This window comes from Sinohyriopsis cumingii, chromosome 8 (assembly GCF_028554795.1).
Source record: "Sinohyriopsis cumingii isolate HCF-2022 chromosome 8, ASM2855479v2, whole genome shotgun sequence".
In the NCBI taxonomy this organism is placed as follows: Eukaryota; Metazoa; Mollusca; class Bivalvia; order Unionida; family Unionidae; genus Sinohyriopsis; species Sinohyriopsis cumingii.
This window is the reverse complement of record NC_142968.1, coordinates 37,698,848-37,718,131: the sequence shown is the minus strand read 5'-3', so window position 1 is coordinate 37,718,131 and position 19,284 is coordinate 37,698,848. Positions and strand designations below refer to the sequence as shown.

Sequence of the window (19,284 nt, the reverse complement as noted above, 5' to 3'; positions counted from 1 at the left end):
GCCACGCGAAAACTCACGCTAGCAGGAGGTCGCAGAAGATTCTCTTGTGCTATTCCGTTGTCCCATATATTTGGATTTTGTAGACATTTCAGGAAAACCATCTACGGAGCAAAACATACCGTTACATTTGTCAGAAAGGGAAATAGCAACGATGCTATCTGGCGAGAAGGTGCCGTCGATTACGCTACTGGCGTGATAGGTCCCAATGATGCCGCGAATAATAACGGCATAGTAAGATTACTTAAATTTACTTTGTGGATGCCAGCGATAACTCCATCAATAATCGAGGAAGAAAAATTATTATCGTTCATGAACCGGGTGGTAAATCTGTTATGTCGTGGCTGACAACAACAACAGATTCCACAAATACCGATATTAATGGTGATTTTACATGGCGAATTGCATCGCAGCAAGGTACCTCTGCACCTAGGCATATCTTTATCGCTTTTTTGCGTACCGAAAGATATCATCAATTATACAGTCACATGATATTTGATAGTATCCAAGCAACAAATGTGTCGCTGAGAGTAAATGGCCAACAAGAACCATCCGAGGAAATATCAATTGATTTTGAAAATTATTCGACGGCTCGCGCATATCATCGCTTATTGTGTTTTATGGGTCGCGATCAAAATATCGATACAGGATTACAAATATTACAGCTGGATTTTAATACTCTTTATCCTATCTACTATTTTTCCCTGGAACATCTTGATTTGGTAAAGCAATCCGTCGTTGATATCCATTTCAAAGCCAGAATTCACACGGGAGGTAAACATAAAGTAATCGCGGTTATTCTCAGCGATAGAACAATGATCTTGGAAGGCATCAGCGGTAGAATGAGAGTCATCGACGCACCTGTCGAAAAAATGTAGCTTCAAAGGTTTCTAAATTCAGATTAAAACGATATTAATATGCCATACGAACACGTCAGCGTAACTCTGACCCAGGGTCAGGTATAAAAGCTCCAGTCAGCGATAGCAAAGCGATGCGGTGTGAAAAATGATCAAATTCATGGCGGGCCTAACAAATTATCGCTAACTAAGAATCAGCATGGACGTTTTACCAAAGCCAAATCAGCAAATTCCGGTGTTCATGTGAATCTTAGTCCAGGTGCCATCAGAGATATGGTCAAAACAGGTGGATTTTTCCCACTATTAGCCGCTATTCCCGGATTATTAGCCGCAATTGCTCCGTCGGTAGCAACCGGTCTAGCATCAGCCGCGGCTGGATACGCAGGTAAAAAACTACTAGAAAAAATAGGAGGGCGATACGGTAAAAAAAAGGGAAGCGGCCTTTATCTAAGACGCCCCCCGTACGGATCCGGCCTAAGATTAGCGCGCCCTATTCAAATTTAGATTTATTCAACGAAGCAAAAAATAAAAAAATAAAATTTTTCAGAGGCGTATTTATGCGGGATCAACTACCAGAAAAACCAAATTCCACCGAGACAGGAATAATAAATCTCGATTCAAATACTGGACCTGGCACACATTGGGTCGCCTACGCGATTAATCCTCGCGAAATTGTTTACTTTGACTCGTACGGACTAGCTCCACCAAAAGAATTTATCAATTACCTTTCAAAGTTAAATATTCCGATTTGGTATTCGACACTTCCGACTCAGACGTTAATGGATCCACCGATATGCGGTCCTGAATCAATTAACGTCCTTGATGCAATTTCAAAATCATCCGGTCCATATCATAGAATCGTATTTGAATATGCCGTAAATAAGTATCAAGGTTGATATTTACGGAAGATTCCTCTACAGGAAGAAGGAAGTAGCCGACGTCGATCTATCAAAGTTCGCCACGAGGGATGATATTAATAATCTTCTGTCGCTGTCAGAGATAGATCCTGGCGAAGTTGCTATTTTTCAGAACAAAGAAGGAAGATTACAAACAAGTAATATCAAAATAACCGATATAATCAAGCGGGACGAATATAACGATCGTATTGATCAATTTACTCGCCTGTCAGAGTCGGTATCAAAATCCATCGCTGATATCTCCGATTTTGTAGCGAAGTTACCCTTGAAGGCTGATATCGCGGATGTGGAAAAAAAAGACAACGAGTTATCAGCAACGTTGCTTCTGAAGGCCGATAAAGCATCACACGACGATCTTCAGGACAGAGTGACAAAAAGACTTAACAGGCTAAATAACGATCTTAAAAAACTCGACGATACCCTAGCTAAATTTAGGAAAAAATTTGAGGAAGATATAAAAACGTTTGGCGATAATTCCTCCGCCACACACGACGATCTTAGCGATAAGGTAGGAAAAATCAGCAAGGATATTACTAACATTTTCACCGATATTATCGAAATAAAAACCGTAATGAGTCAGAAAAACGATAAAACATCGCACCATTATCTTGACGAAAAAACAAGAAAAATCAACGAGGATATTACTAAAATTAACGAAGAAATTAACGTGATACGCCAAATTGCACACCAAAAGACCGATAAAACATCACAGGACGATCTCGGCGAAAATGTGAGAAAAATCAACGAGGATATTACCAAAATCAACGAGGAAATTTCCGCGACGCGTGATTTGGCGCGTCAAAAGGTCGATGTATCGTTGTACGACGGAGAAATTCGAGATTTAAGCGCGAAGCTTCTTGACGCAACCACAAAAATTAACGATATTAGCACAAAAATATCGTCAGTGAATCTTGAAAAATTAGCGTGTATTAATATACCATCCGAGGTAGAAACAAAAAAAATTCCCTGTTATGTACCATTCACGATAAGCACGATACTAAGTGCATGGACCCCCGAATACAATACATTTAGCTTTACCGCGCCAATTACAGGTATATATCGAGTATATATTTTTTCTAGTATAAAATTCAAGATAACAACCAGGGTATACAAGTGGAACCATACCTCCGATGAATATCTTGAATCTTTAAATATTTTGATGGGTGAGAAAATCGAAGAAACATTCGAGTTATCACCGCCAGATAGAACCACGACAGAACCAACCAGGTATTTTGTAATTTTCGAATTTATTTACAAGATTCCATTTCCATTTAGTTGGGCAAGTTAATTAATAAATGACCGCGTCGGATTATCGATACAATCAGGCGCGTTCATGGCAGGATTCGTTAAAAAAAACTTCTCGACGAGTATCAGGTAAAAATAAGAAAATATCAGCGTAGATTAGTTGCCATCAATGTTGCCGTATACGCGGTAAGCGCAGTAATCGCCGGCGCAGGGATAATCTTATCTGCGGTGACAACAATCGCGCCGGTCGTAGCAACGATAATAATCTCGTCGACAACAACAATCGCAGGTGTTCTCAATATTATCGCAAAAAAAATATTCTCATGCACGAGTGAAAAATTGTCCCTATACAAGAGTAAACTATCCCAGGTCAACGAAGCATATTCGAAATTATCATCGCTGCTTTCTGAGAGTCTCAATGACGGAGTTATATCCGATCCAGAATTTTCCATGATGATAAATATCTACTCTGAGATTGAACAAATAAATATCAATAATGTCGGAACTAACTCAAATCGTGACAAACACAACACCGCCGATAACAACGCTGATATCGGCAAGCTCAACCAGGCCAGAATTTAGTATCGATTTTCCAATACCAATTAGCGTTAAAGAAATTGCGTTGTCACAGTTACGCGTCTATAATAGCTGGCCCAATATTAGATCGAAATCATTCGATAGATTATCATCGAACAATTCGCTTGTTTTTGCCAATAAAAACCGCCCCGATGGAACTCCCGATTGGATCGTCGTTGGCATACCAACAGGCAGTTACGAAATTGAGCAAATCGATAAGGAATTTACCAGTAGAATATCAAATATAACCGGCGATGATAAGCCAGGAATAAAAATATCCGCGCACGAACCAACGCTGTCATCGATAATCGAAGTAAAATCGCCATATGTCGTCGATATTTACCAGTCATCGATTAGGACAGTTCTAGGTTGGCCCGAAATCGCACCTCTGGCAAAACCAGAAAAATCTGATTTTATTATTCCAGGTTGGCACGAAGAAGCTCCTCCAGAGCTACCGGAGCCAAAAAAATCTGATTTTATTACAGATGAAGGATGGTACGGAACTATCAGACACAAGCCTCTAATCCACAGTGCCATTAATCTCATGAACAGCTACAAATTTAACCTGGTAATGTTCGCTTTTACTTTCAGGGACGAAAGAATTCTCTCGTGGTTGCCTCTTCCCAAAATTTCCCCCGGTGTGGAAATCTTCGACGCTACCAACATTAACAGGATAATAGCCCCCATAGACGGTATCTTGATAAGAAGAACCATCGACGAATTTAATCAAGAACATAAATTACAATTAAATTTACTGCGGGAATCCTTTCATGAATGTATCTTAAATAAATCAGGCTCATGCAGCGAAATTATCGAACGCGTGAAGATTTTAAATCAACTTGCGAGTGATATTGAATATTATCACGGTATGTTCATTCGGGCGATAATTGATGATATATCAATTGCCGATTATGTTCTTCCTATTAGCAGCTTCAAGTTGATCAAAAATTCAGGAGAAAAAAAAAATTCATGACAGTATTCGGATTAACCGAGGAAACGCTACCAAATTTCAAATTTTCTGATTATGACATTGATAAAATAAGAAAATCCGTCACTGATACCATCGATGAGTTATTTCCGAAATTACATGCCGCATGGACTAAAAAAATACAATCAGAATCGATTCTCAAACACGATAATGATCCAACCGGGCAGGGACGGCATATCTCGCCGGGTATCGTTAATATAACGGAGGTTATCGCGATTAATCTTCACGCGGATGTCGTCGAAGGTAGTTATAACGCAGATGCGTCCACGTCAGAACAGGCACAGCAGGGATTCATTTTATATTCGTTTTCACCTAGCGCCTCTCCGGGTTTTTTGATAATAAAAGAACCAGTAAATCCGTTTTATCTGCGATGTCACAATCGATTATTGTCGAAGATAAATTTTAAATTGACGGATCAGAATGGAAATTTACTTGATATACGCGGGGAAACATTGAGTATCAACTTGCTGGTGAGATCGTAAAAATTAGAATCTTAAAAATCTTCGATTTTCATTCTCAAGATTTTTAACTGTCCACGGTAAAAAAATAGCAAAAAAAAATAAATAAAAATCGGGAAAAAATAATATTTTTTTTACAAATACGCGATTTTGACTACCAACTACCCCGTCAGAAATAAGAAAAAATTAATATTTATTTTACAAAATACAAGAAAAATACACAAATTACTTGATTTTGACGGGGTAGTTGGTAGTCAAAATCAAGAAAATTCTAACTTTGTCAAATTATTTTTATTTTTCATAAATAAATTTTATTTATTAAGAATATTATTTTTACTGAAGATTTATTTTTTTTTTACTAAAATCAAGAAAAATGTACAAATTACTTGATTTTGACGGGGTAGTTGGTAGTCAAAATGAAGAAAAATGTACAAATTACTCAATTTCTGACGGGGTAGTTGGTAGTCAAAATGAAGAAAATTGAGCAATTTCGTTATATTTAGTAAAAAAAAAAAAAATTTCAGTAAAAATAATATTCTTAATAAATAAAATTTATTTATGAAAAATAAAAATAATTTGATAAAGTTAGAATTTTCTTGATTTTGATGGGGTAGTTGGTAGTCAAAATGAAGAAAATTGTACATTTTTCTTGTATTTTGTAAAATAAAATATCAATTTTTCTTATTTCTGACGGGGTAGTTGGTAGTCAAAATCAAGAAAATTGAGCAATTTCGTTATATTTTAGTAAATCTTGAGAATCTTCGATTCTAATTTTAATTTTTATTCTCCTCGACTAGCTTTTTTAGCTGCCTGACGCGCGAGCTAGTAATTTTTCTTGACTCGTACTCATCGGATAAACTAGACCTTACTTTTTCTACCAGCATCGATAATTTAACAAAATCCTCGATTTGATCATCGCTGACAATCGCGAGTGATTGATACATTACAATTTGGATTTTCTTTATAAATTTGTATTCGGATGGTAGCGTGTATCTATATTCGAGTTTTCCTTGGATGATCGTCTCAAATTCGGACCGGATTTTATCTGCGTCCAAATCAGAAGATAAATTTATATTTTTATTTTTCAAATTCTTGATGGCTTCGATGATGTTATTTATATTTTCCTCGTTCATTATACAAATTTGTAATATTTAATTAATTTTCCGAGTCTGAAATTATCGGAATATAATAAAATTCGATCCACTCGCCGAATTTGTAGGAAAATGTCGCGTTGATCATTTTTTCTGTCGCATGATGCACCGATGCTACTTGAATACCAAAATATCTTGCAGCTGCATACATCGATGTAAATACAATTTCCTCGCTTGTCTCTCTATTTATTGATTTAACCGCCTTAGCTGGTCGATATCCACCGCCGTTACCAAATTTAGAATTTTCACTCGGAGTTACTGCTCGGAGATTGGACAGTTTGTTGTTAAGTTTATCTCCGTCGATGTGGTCGATAACAAGACCGATTTCGATTGGCTCGTGGAAACATTCGAATACGAACTTGTGATTGGAATAACTTGTGGATCTTCTTTTCTTGTTTTTGTTGATGGTAAATTTGAGATATCCATATTTATCAATTATACCGACATGTTTCTTTGTTCTGATATGCCTAACGATGCCATCCGGTGACGCCTCGTATCCCGTGATCGTAGGATGAGTTTTAAACTCGGAAATCATTTTCTCTGGAATTATTGATTCAAGAATCGCTGATTTTTGATTCATATAAGATATTCCTTTTGTCTAAATCGTTATTAGCTTGAAATCGATTAATATAATCTTCTTCACATGTTATGACCGAGGAAGATTTTTTTTCGTAATATCGCCTTAGTTCCCGATAATTCTTTCCTCCACATGCCAGACACAATCGAGTTTTCCCTCGCGTGCCAACTTGGCAAACTAAGCACCGCTGTGGTCCTTTACTACCACGCCGAATCGCATGTATATGAGCGCCGCAATAATCGCCTCTGCAGGATTTATCACAGAAATTTGTTGAACCGATTAATAGCCATTTGCAATGCATTATTAATTTAGATATTTGTCTAAAATATAATCATGGATGCATTTGATCTTGATGAGGCAGAATATATTATTCCTGAGGTTGACCGAGCTAAGAAAGAGTTCTTCGATGATGGAGCGGTTCACACTTGGTCGACCTGGAAAACAAATCCATCGATGCTACGATGAACCTGGAGCGAGCTAAGAAAATAATCGAGCACATAAAAACCGAACACCCCGAAGAGCGATTTATTTTTGGAATAAAATTTATCGCACAAATGCCTGACGATACTTGGATTATTCGCGATAAGCGAGATCCTGTGCGTGGCGGCAAGAAAAACGTTATTCTCGATAAAAATTCTAAACCAGGATTGTTATTGGGAATCGATGGTCCTTATTATGCTAGATCGTATCCAGCTAGTGCTGTTGTTTATGGTATTTATCGGCTAAATAACAATCCGAATATAAAAAACCTACCTGCGATGAAAGAATCACCGATGATAAACTGCGTGGCTGAACGTGTTATTGAGCATATGAAAAACGGTCGACGTGGATCTGGTTTGACTCATTTGAGGTTGGATAAAATTAATGCGTGGGCGAAGACCGTCGCTGATGGTGCATCGGTAGATGACGTAGCTGTGTTGAGTAAAAAACTAAAATTTCCCATCACGGTGAAAACGTTATCGGGAGAAATATTATACTCGTCGCCGTATAGATCCCGAGGAGCGCCAATCGAGATTATCGATCATAATTCTCATGCGTGGTCGCATTTGGTAATGATATTTCCGCGGGATCGTGTGGTTAAATTTTATCCCGTGGAAAATTCCACGGCAGATATCGCGAATTTCGCGGAGAATAATTCCGATGACATGTTCAGATTTATCAAAAAATTAAGCGCATCGGATCCGATATCGATATGGTTATTCTCGAGCGAGGAAAGATATGATCAATTTATTCTGCCATGTGGTGATATTTACAGGAACGAAATATTACATGAATCGATGAGAAAACTCGCGGTGAAATATTCGTCGAATCCCGACCAGTTACTAACGAAATGTTTTACAATTTCGTCTGTGGCCGCTCATGCCGCTAGAGAGAAAAACTCGTGGAGACCGACAAGAAACGAATTTCTTGCTGATATTCAACGTAGCTGTATCGAATACGGCCATGGCGGACTATGGAATACCAGGTACGATTTCGAGGATATGATTTCCGTTGACATGAGCGCGTGTTATCCTGGAAGTTTTCTCGGATATGGCGATTGTGCTGAATATTTTGCTAAATTCGGTCATCCTACCAGCGAGATGACAAGAGTGGCAATTAACGGACCGTTGCCTAATTTTGTCATGACAGGATTCGCTTGTGTCGCGTCGTTTGAATTTGCTGAAATTTGCATAAAATCTGCTATATTTGGTTCGACAGGCATTTCTCTCAGCGTCGTTGGGTCCCTACGGTGTTATTGAGATATATGCTAGATTCGTCGATGTTAGTGTCGTTGACGGTGAGTGAGGCGATTATATCGTATAGAAAACAGACCGATGTGTGGTTACCGACGGATTGTGATAACGCGAAAGATATCGGAAGAAAAATAATTGGTAAATTTACTCAAGGTGGATCCGTTGATCATAAACATCGACACGCTAGATTATTTATCAATGACGCTGAGATGGATTTTATAATCGCCGATACAGTATCACGAGGAATATTTTGCAACAGGGAGAATATTATCATTGATGGAGCAAAGTTAGGTACCGTGATTAGCTACCTTGACGGAGAATCAGCGCAATACACGCATTTGCGATCATCGATGCTCGCTTATGTGAGTATAAATTTGCTATCGATGATAAACAAATTTTCCGATATCGCAGTAAGAGTCGCGACGGATTCGTTCTATATCGATAAAAAATACCAATGCAGGCTGGAAAATTTAATTACCGATGGTAGCTCATGGGGAACTTGGAGAATAAAAAACGAGGATATTCTAGATTATTGTGAAGACGCCGATGTTGAAGATTGCGATGAATTCCACCGAGGTAGATTTGAAAAATCTTCAATTTTGGAATCTTCGATGGCCGCATCTGCGTTCGACCCAATTTCACGCAGTAAATTCGTTTACCTAAATGGACCCGGCGGCAGCGGTAAAACAACGCGAGTAATAAATTTATTTGCAAATTCTGACATGATCGTATTAACTCCGACGCACAGATTAGCACGAGAAATAAAGCAGCGCGGCGTTAATTCTTGCACGTATCACAGTTATTTCAAATACAGCGGTGGATCATGGGACTCGGTGCGTATGGGCGATAAATATATCAACAAGATTATAATCTTCGATGAGATTTGTACGGTGAATTTAGCTATATTAAAATCGATATTAGCCTGGCTGGGGGGGAAAAATACCGCCGTGATAATGTGCGGCGATCATGGCCAACCTAATCCGATTGATGGTGAATCGCCTCACGAATGGCTCAGAAGCTTCGTTGATTATTACGAGGAAATTGACGCTGATCATAGATCGACGGATATTTTGTTGACCGAGTTTAAAAAAATAATTCGATTACAACCGAATAAGATTCAGTGCGACGTCATGAGAAAAATAATCGATGAGACTCCGATGAGCGATTTCCTAAATTTGTGGCGTCCTGATCATTTGATCGTCGCTAGTAGGAAAATTATTCGTGATATTATCCAGGAAATGTTATTCAAGCTGCATTGTGAGAAATTTCCAACGTTACAGGTACCGTTGTGCTATAGGCCAGCTAATACTCGGCGACAAAATATTAATGTTACTTTGCCTTGCGGAGAGGAGAAAAACTTGGTCCTGAATGATATCATCTTCGTTGATATTAATCTTGTCAATGACGCGTTGAGTGCGGAAAAATCACCGTGGAAATTAGGTTACGCAACAACGATACACTCATCGCAGGGATTAACCGTCGATGGTCAGGTTTGGATCGTCGATGATAGAATCTCCTGGTCAAATTTGGTATATTTGGCCGTGTCGAGAGTAAGAAAGCTATCCCAGTTGGGACGAATTCGAGTAAATTATCTTAATGACGCTGGTGGTAGTTGAGTATCTTCGGGGACTATCTGTAATTCCTCTTTGGTAAATCCGCGTTGTGGCGAAAGCGAATCTAGAATATAAATTTCCGGTCTTCCTGACGATCTTGTTACGGCGGATATTTTGTGTGTTGTGACGCTCCAGATTGGATCGGTTGCTCTTTTTCTTCCTCCTTCAGCCTCACCTTCCTTATACAAATACCTGATCGTGACGCTACCTAGTACAGGCTGAATTGTGGAATCTCGCTTCAGAGGTATAATCGATTTTGTAATTGCAATTGCAGGCTTCATTGATATTGTTCGAGTCGTCTCGTTATTTAACGCGCTGATTACATGAGGCAATCTTGATACCCAATCGTGAGATCGATTATCCTGAATGAATTCACGCGCGTATTGGTATCCGAATAATCGTTCTGCGAGAGTTTTGTTGAATCTTTCTACGATAGCTTGATTGCGATGAACACCTACGATACCGCGACGGATTTTAACGTTATTCTTTTTCATTAATGAAGTAACCGCGCCAAGAAATTCTCGACCTGGATCAACCTGGAGAAGATTCGGCCATGTTAATGGGGATCGGGAATAAATTTCGTTAAATGCCTTGGCGATCTCCGTTGCTGTTTTATTCGATAATTGTTCTGCTTCCTTGTACCTGCTAGCGATATCGACAATGGTCAGGACATATTTGTATGTGACTCCGTCGACGGTATCGTGAGGAAGAAACATTAGATCCGCTTGATGGACCTCATTTGGGACACTGACGGTAAAACTCGCGTATGGTATTTTTTTAGGTGGAGGGAGATATATTTGCCAAATTGCCTGTTTTGATAACCACGATTCAGCGATGGATTTTTTTACCGATGCGGCTTTGGCGAGTTTGGCGATCGCTGATTTTCCTCGCCAGAATCCTCGCGGAGAGTAATATATATCTTCCATATTATTTACCAGCGCCGAATACTAATTTGCCTTTCATCGCGCCTTTTATCAACCAGGATGATAATTTCTCTTTGAAATTTTTATTAGGAATCGCGTTTAGTGCGTGAATTAGCTTGATATCAGCAAGATGTCTTTGTTGTAAATCTCCGCTGCGATATGCGAGGTCGTGATCATAACAAGCTCCATCGATGGCGTTTATTGGATTTTCACCTTGCTTTGGTTGTTTATTATTATCAAGTCTGATATCGAGTCTCGTTCCAGGTCCGCAATAATTATATCCTGGTAGATGCTTCTCTCCGGGATATTTCGCCCAGGGTAATCCAGGTAGAGTTTTTAAGGAAGCTGCGATATCTCCTCCGGTTCTACTTTTTTTTTTTGTGAATCTAAACTTGCGTGTCTTACAAACTTCGCACTCTCCTGCGATTGCATTTCTGTTGTTGCGTGTAACAATTTCGGTTGGATTTATCGTAGCTGTGTGTGTGCGACACTTAACACAATATAGATCCATGTATTCTAGTAACATGAATGTAATTGATTTTTCAGCCACGAAACGACGCGAACAAGTGAAACATCATGCTGCATTACCGAATTCGATTAGAATGATAATCATTGGTCCATCAGGATCAGGTAAAACGCAATTATTGCTAAATTTGATCATGAGATGGCTAAAATGGGATAGGTTGTATTTAGTTGCACCATCCGTGGACGATCAGCGTTGTTACCAAGTGCTAAAGGAATTTAGCGACAATACCGACGAAGGTACGATCGAATTCATCACAGATATCAACGAAGCTCCTTCCGTGGAGAATTTGGACGGTGATATTAATAATCTTGTTGTATACGACGATGTTATGCTGGATAAACAAACTAACCCGGCTAGAATATTTTCGCGTGGCAGACACAAGAACACCGATGTTATTTACGTGACACAGAGATATACGCAAATTCCAAAGGTGATCAGGGACAATTGCAATATTTTATCTGTGTTCAACGGCGTAGATACACACACGTTGAGAAATATCTATCAGACCTGGTGCAACGGTGACATGGATATAAATAAATTTAAAAATCTATTCAGCCAAGCTCAGATGACGCCGCATGGTTTCATCACGATAAATCTGCATGATCCACGTAGTCGGTATCGTATCGGTCTTGATCAAATTTATTCATGAAAAAAGCAACCCCGCGTGGCAACAAAAAATAATAACCAAAAAAATTATTCCGCCTAGTTTATTTTCTGTCTCGGATATTATATTTTATGGCACATTCGGTATACACACCTGATGCACCGAGTCTGGAATGCGCGAAAATTAGCTCTCGTGGAAAGCCGTGAAAGTGAAAATAGAGGCTTCTACGGAGAAAGTTCTCGTAGGAGCGTTTATTTTGCTTGGGAAAAAAGGTCTGTTAAACTTCCCTGCTGCTTATATATATATATATATATATATATATATATATATATATATATATATATATATATATATATATATATATATATATATATATATATATGCGCGTGCGTTTATTTATTTATTTATTTATTCATTCAATACAGGTTTAGATTTCATTGTTGTAGTTGACGATGCTATTTGCGCCATGTTTCCTTTGACTTTGATAGTTTCAATGCTGTCTGTTCCCAATTACCCGCAAGCTCTTTGGCATCAAAATGTCCTATTTTTGATGCGCTTAAGGACCTGTTTCGCAGGTGCATGCAGGGCATCCGTGAAAAGATGGAAAAAACCTTTTTCATTGATAATAACACTCTAGCTATTAATGCCACATGATAGAAACTAGAATTTTGCCACCTCACAACATTCAAATACTGATGTTGGAATGATAGTATCGTTACGACTCTATGGTATTAAACCAAGTAACAGAAAAGTGCGAAAACTAACACGTTTTTGTAAACTTTAACAAATAATTATTTTCATAGAATACAAAGTGAAAATTTCAAAAGAACTTTTAATATTGTGAATTAAATATAGTCCAAAAAGTATATCACAAGTCTAAAAGTATAAAGTTATCCAAAATGAATTCCAGTTGGTTCCGAATGAATTACGATATTGAATGTGTTGATGTGCCAATAACCTGGACTATTGTTTATATCTTGATGTATCACAATATTACGATTTTTTAAAATGAAATCACAATAATTCAAAGATAGTAATTTCGTCTTAGGGTCAAACACCACATTATAATTCCAATGCATATTTAAAATAAATAAATAAAATCATCTCAACAGAAACACAACTAAAATTAGTCTAAGACTGATGTTAAGATAGGAATGAGTAATTCTAAAGTAAAAGCTAAAAAACATCGACATAACCAGGCTGAGGGTCATTTTCTCATTAAATTCGTAAAGAACTTGCTTTTAGAGCATTCTTAATTTATAAAAAAGCTAGACCTTCAACTCAACATCTGTAAGTATGTATAAGTCCATTTAATAGCGATCTTCAGATAGGATTTAAAATCTTAGATGCATCTTAGCTAAGTAATATGTTGTTTATCTAAGAAGAAAAAAAAAACAAAATAGATGTGAGTAGTCAGGTAATCCCTAAACCTTGTTACTGAGCATAGTCAATCACATAATGCAGATATACATAACATATCATTATGGAGAAAAAACCAACGCACAAATCAAACTAAATATACGTAACAATAACTTCACTCATCTGTTTCCAAGGCTTGACGGTGTACATTCACAATGATATCAGATTTGAGGCAAGTAAGTTGGCAGTAAGAATGAATTGTTATAAATTCAAACAACGTCTTGAAACGAAATACAAGGATAGTACTCAAGTAGAACGTATATTGTTCTTAAAATTCTCTGTTCACTTTTTACAGATATATCTTGGTGGATGTGGTGCTCAGCGACCAGGTTGGCTTCTTGCACGGACTTGTTCGTATTCCACAGAGCTGTAGATATACGGACAGATAATGAGAAGTGCGGATTTTTGGAACTTTTAAAAAAAATAAAAAAGTACTATTTATAACTAATTCCCTCATCTAATGAAGAAAATTCTTCTTTTGGAAAAACTGAGTTTTCTATATTACATATTATGGGACGAATCACTGAAAAAAAATCAAAAACAAAAAGGTATACCAAGGATAAATTACAAGAACGTTTTTCAACATCTGTGTTGTCATCCTTCTTAGTGGCAGAGTAGCTAGAAATAGAACAACAGAATATCCCGATTAAAGAACACCCCCACCCCCCAGCGAGAAGCATTTGAAAAACATTTGTGGGAATGTTCTTCGTATACTTTCATAGATTTCCAAAGTTCAGTACTTGTATTTCTCATCTAGCATTAGTGGATTTCGATCAGTGCTAGTTGGCTATATTGAACAATAAAAAGTTTAAATCACTGAAGACAAAAACAATTTTTCAAACGATAAGGTAGAAACATGGCAAATACATCTTGGCATGCTCGGGGAAGGTCGTTAATGATCACAACCATGAAATGCAGAAAGAATAAACGCAAATACGTTTTCATAGTTTTACTGGGAATTATATTTTTGGCTATTTTTAGTTACTTGCAGTACGGATTCCAAACAATATCTAGTCGGAATTATTTAAATCAACAGCCATGTCGAATTCCAGATCTGAACCCATGGGACATTTCTATAAGTAACTACATAAAACAAACAGAATCGAAATGCCCCAAACTGCCTCCCCTTATGTATGTCGATCACAACGGCTATATTGATTTCAATCAAACTTCAGCACGTAATTATGGAATAAGAACTGAAGAGTTACAATGCAAATATGCGGTTGTTCAAAGGATTGGAGATAATGACATAATTTTCGAACCAGAGAAAGCGATCCTGTTACCTTTCTTTATTCCAGGACGTTTTTACCGCGTTCAGTGCAAAAATAAGACTGGGATTATAGTTTACGATTTTGTTCATATGAATGTAGAGTATCTCGAGTCTTCGTTTAAAAATATTGTCACCCCTGAGGATAACGAAACATATAGTTTCTTTTTCGTTGGAATAGACTCTGCTTCGCATTCGCACGTGCTGCGCAACCTTCCTCTGACGTACAAGTATCTTATACATGAATTGCATATGTACGACTTCAAAGGCTATATGAAAGTTGGCATGAACACCTTCCCAAATCTGTGCCCTCTATTGACGGGAAAAAGTGAAACTGAGTTTCCTTTTTATCTTAATCTGATGAAAATGGATTCTTTGCCATTGCTGTGGAAGGAGAAGGAATTCAGAAGTCACGTGACGCTTTTTGTAGAGGACAGACCTGAAATAGCTCTCTTTAACTACATTAAACAGGGTTTTGTTGACTCACCTACGTCATATTACTTCCGGCCGATGTCTCTAGCCATGGCGAAATTTACTCCTGTAATTGTCTCTCCACTTCCTGAGGTTACATCAGAATGCTACGGAAATTTACACCAATATGACATTGTTCTCGACTTTTTCCGACGGTTTTTGGAAAAATTTAAAAATAAACTTCGGTTTGCTTTTTTTTGGAATAATCAATTGAGCCACGAGAGCTACACGTCTTTATGGCAAGGAGATCGACCTTTATTGGAGTTTTTTCAGTTTCTTAAATATAGAGGTCATCTGAACAATTCAATCATGATAGTGTTGAGTGATCATGGATACCGTCTGGGAGGGTTGAGTACAACTTACGTAGGTCGACTGGAAAACAGTCTTCCCTTTCTGTCTGTTTATGTTCCAGAATCATTGAAAAGGCGATTTCCGTGGATTCATACAAATTTAATGGAAAACTCGAAAAAGCTTGTGACAGTGTATGATATTCACGAAACAGTCTCTGATATAAGCAAAAAACGGTTTGCATACAAAAAAGATGGTCTTGTTTATTCCCAGCGTACGGCGCGAAATTTATTTCATCCAATACCTAAAGAACGCACATGTGTAGATGCCGGAGTTGCAGACAATTTTTGCACTTGCCAAGAAAGTATAGAACTAGACCCATCACATTTCAAAACAGCTTTATTAGGAAATCATATTGTTAACAATATAAATAAGTTATTAGAAAAATTCAATATATCTTGCCATGAATTACAATTAACACGCGTGGCCGACGCTCGTGTCATATACAGAAACCAGGAAATGGATTTATCAGTCTGGGAAAAATTTAGGCACTTTCTCTCTCCTACAGAACAAGATTATACCGGAAGATATACCCTTACAGTAGAGACTGTTCCCGGTTTCGGACTTTTTGAGGGAGTTGTAGTGTATGAAGAGTTTCGAGAATCACTTGACACAGTGGTAAAAACATCTATGAATTTGATTGGTAATCCGACCAGGATAAATCGATATGGCAACCAATCTCACTGTATAGGTGATAAATTCCTAAAACAGTACTGTTACTGCAAAACATGACGTGGCTGTCGGGTTTCTGTTCTTTGAATTCGTCCATTTTTATATATGATAGATAAACAGCCAAATAGTTATCTACTTTATGACCAGGCAGTGAATGTGTTCCGACTGTAAGAATTATAATTTGCGTTAGGCCGAGGTCAATATCAATACTTTCAGCACGTGCTCTTTTATCGCGTTATTATGAAAAATAACAAATTCATTGCATCAATACAGAGAAAAAGAAAACACCTGTAGTGGAGCTACGCAGCTGAAGGTGAACATTTAATATTTTAATATATAGTAACATGATGATGAAAGTTGGTAGCAATGATGGCAATAATAACGAAGTACAAAAATCTAAAGGCGAGTTTAAACTGGCATTAAAATATCAATCTCGACCACCAAACCGAAACTACAAGCGCTGGCAATTAAACTTCTTTGAGAAGACCTCCCCCGCCCCGAAAAATCATAATTTAGAAGCGAAAGAATACAATATTGACCAAGAAATAAACATTTATATTGATACATATAGTTTCAGGAAATACCATTTAAAATAGTTTACTAAGCTCTGATTATGTGTTATGATATATTTACATCAGGACTGCAAATATCACTAACCCATTAATGCCGAAAACCGGTAAAGGATTACGTTCAAGTAGGAAAGAAAGAAACTGTCCAACATTCCTAATAACCGCCTTATTACACTACCAGTAGTTACATCCAATGCTGCTTCTTATTTGTAGGTAGCTCAAACACATATTTACCTCATTTATGAAGGATTTTCAATTTTGATGATAAACGAATTACTCTTTGCTCTTTAATGTATTCCACCTCCTCTACCGAAACTTCATACTATGCAGTTTCAAAAATTTCTTTAAACCCAACAACAGTTGTCATAGTTATGCTTATTGTTGCACCCTTTTCTCTAAACAATTGTTTAAGCCATTGTCCCACTGGAAGCAGTTCTCTAACATATTCATTAATCTTTTGTTGTTTTGTTTTGAAGAAAAGAAACCTCATCTAATTGCATTATATATCCAACTAATTGCCTTTATAACCTCCAGCACTTTCTAACTGGCATGGCGCTTTTATGATACTCCATTTTTACTTATGGCTTTGGTTAATTCTTCAATATGTTTTAAATATATTACAACATTAGGTGTCCTGGATTGTGTCTGATTTGACAAGGACAGTCTTGTTATGGCCAAGCGGCCATTATCTTTCAGCTTATTTAGTGAAAAATCTTTTGTTAAATACTACAAGTGGAAGTTTTCTGCTTGGGTATTTGTCATTCAAGTCTCAGTTTCACTTACCCATTAATTTATGGGTTTAGTGTTTGGTCTATTTCGTAAGAGATATTTATAGGTTGCCTTTGTACAACAGTGGGTCCCGGCTGATATTTAATTTGTGTCTCTACCGTTGTACTTTGTCCATTGCTGTAAGTGCGATGTTCCGAACGGACAACAGATTCCTCCGTTTCTCCAATATATCTAAATCTAATCTGTACAAAAAATTCCTGGGGTAGGTTTTCGAAATCTTTATCATTGGATTTGTTAATAAAATGATATACTCTAAGCTCTGTTTTTTAAATTTTACTAGCTTGTTAACAGATTTTCATTTTTTTAAAAAGTTTAGTAATACGAATTGTTTCTCCAATTTAATTGTATTTTGCCATGTAGCTCTTTGTCCAGAATCAAATTGCCCTAAAATTGGACTATCAAAACCATTGGAAAAATTTATATTGTCATCGACGCATATTTGGTCATGTACATCTATTAATAATCGTCTTTATATGCAATATTTTCAAATGCACAATTAAAATTAAATTCACCGCATCCTTTCATATATTGTGCTTACAGTGTCCGGAGGTACAAGGTTGCACGACATTTATCTAGCCATTAAAGCTATGCGTACGCATATGTCATTTCGCTTGCCAAATAACGAAAAATGGAGGAAAACTGTGTCGGAGGCAACATATGCTAAGGAAATAGTCATGTGGAAAAAGAATTCAGATTATTGAAGGTAAAAAGAGATCTAGATTCATTTCATCAGAAATTAAAGATTACAAACAAAGGAATTATCAGATGTGTAAAATACAATAAAGCATCGTTTATTTCTTTCAACTGACTACTTAACTATTTACAGAATGTACATTAAGATGGTTATATGAAATAAAATGAAACCGGATACTTCACTGGATTTTTGCCATTTAAGTACTAGTTTGATATTATTCACAAATATTAATTTAAAATAGAATGTAAAAAATACAAACGCAGTTGTTGCCTCAAAGAAACCTAGCTTATGTCGAGGGATAATTTGCAAAATCAAACACAGCAAATTTTTTATATATACATAATTGTGTACTGGTTGTTTTCTTGTTGATGCATTTATAATTCCGAAAACATTATTATGACAACTCAAGTGCTAGGAATGTCTGTCCACCATGCAATAAGATTGATAATGAAAAACATACCGAACAACACAACTTAAAATGTCATCATTTATGAGACCTTAGTAACCATGACAGTATGATTTGCTATTTCGACTTCAGAAGGCATTTTATACGTTTTGATGCTTTTGCTGGCAATCGTATACCTGTTTTTGAACAGTGAATATGGATTTGGATCACTGAATGAAATAATCAATCTGATGTCCATCTTTAGCTTTTATGGAGTTTAGCAATATTCAATAAATGTCAATAGATGGCACTCCATGTATTTTCAGTTGAGTATCTGATTAAAAAGAACATAAAATCTGCGGATCACTTATTCTGGACTGAATTTGTTTTTGTACCTTTGTGCATTTTATTATATATTGCGTGTCTTGTACTGTTCTGTTTTCTTCTTTCCATTTTGGAAAAATACTAGTCATTTTCTTCTATTTATGGTAAGCTATACTCTTTG

General features: G+C 37.0%; 1 protein-coding gene across 3 annotated transcripts in view; it reads left to right on the top strand.

The window, feature by feature from the left end:
• Positions 1 to 19,284, top strand: part of LOC149793310 (uncharacterized) — a 46,236-nt gene that overhangs the window by 12,517 nt on the left and 14,435 nt on the right. For 2 of the 3 annotated variants that reach the window (XR_016422758.1, XR_016422759.1), the window contains exon 2: positions 13,880 to 18,403. Coding sequence is in view for 1 of the 3 variants with exons in the window: in XM_089967279.1 (XP_089823405.1) it covers positions 14,441 to 16,402 (1,962 nt within the window). In the remaining 2 variants the exon portion in view is untranslated. Of the gene's footprint in view, positions 1 to 13,879; positions 19,150 to 19,284 lie in introns of those variants that run through there. The other variant, XM_089967279.1, reaches the window with a different exon arrangement.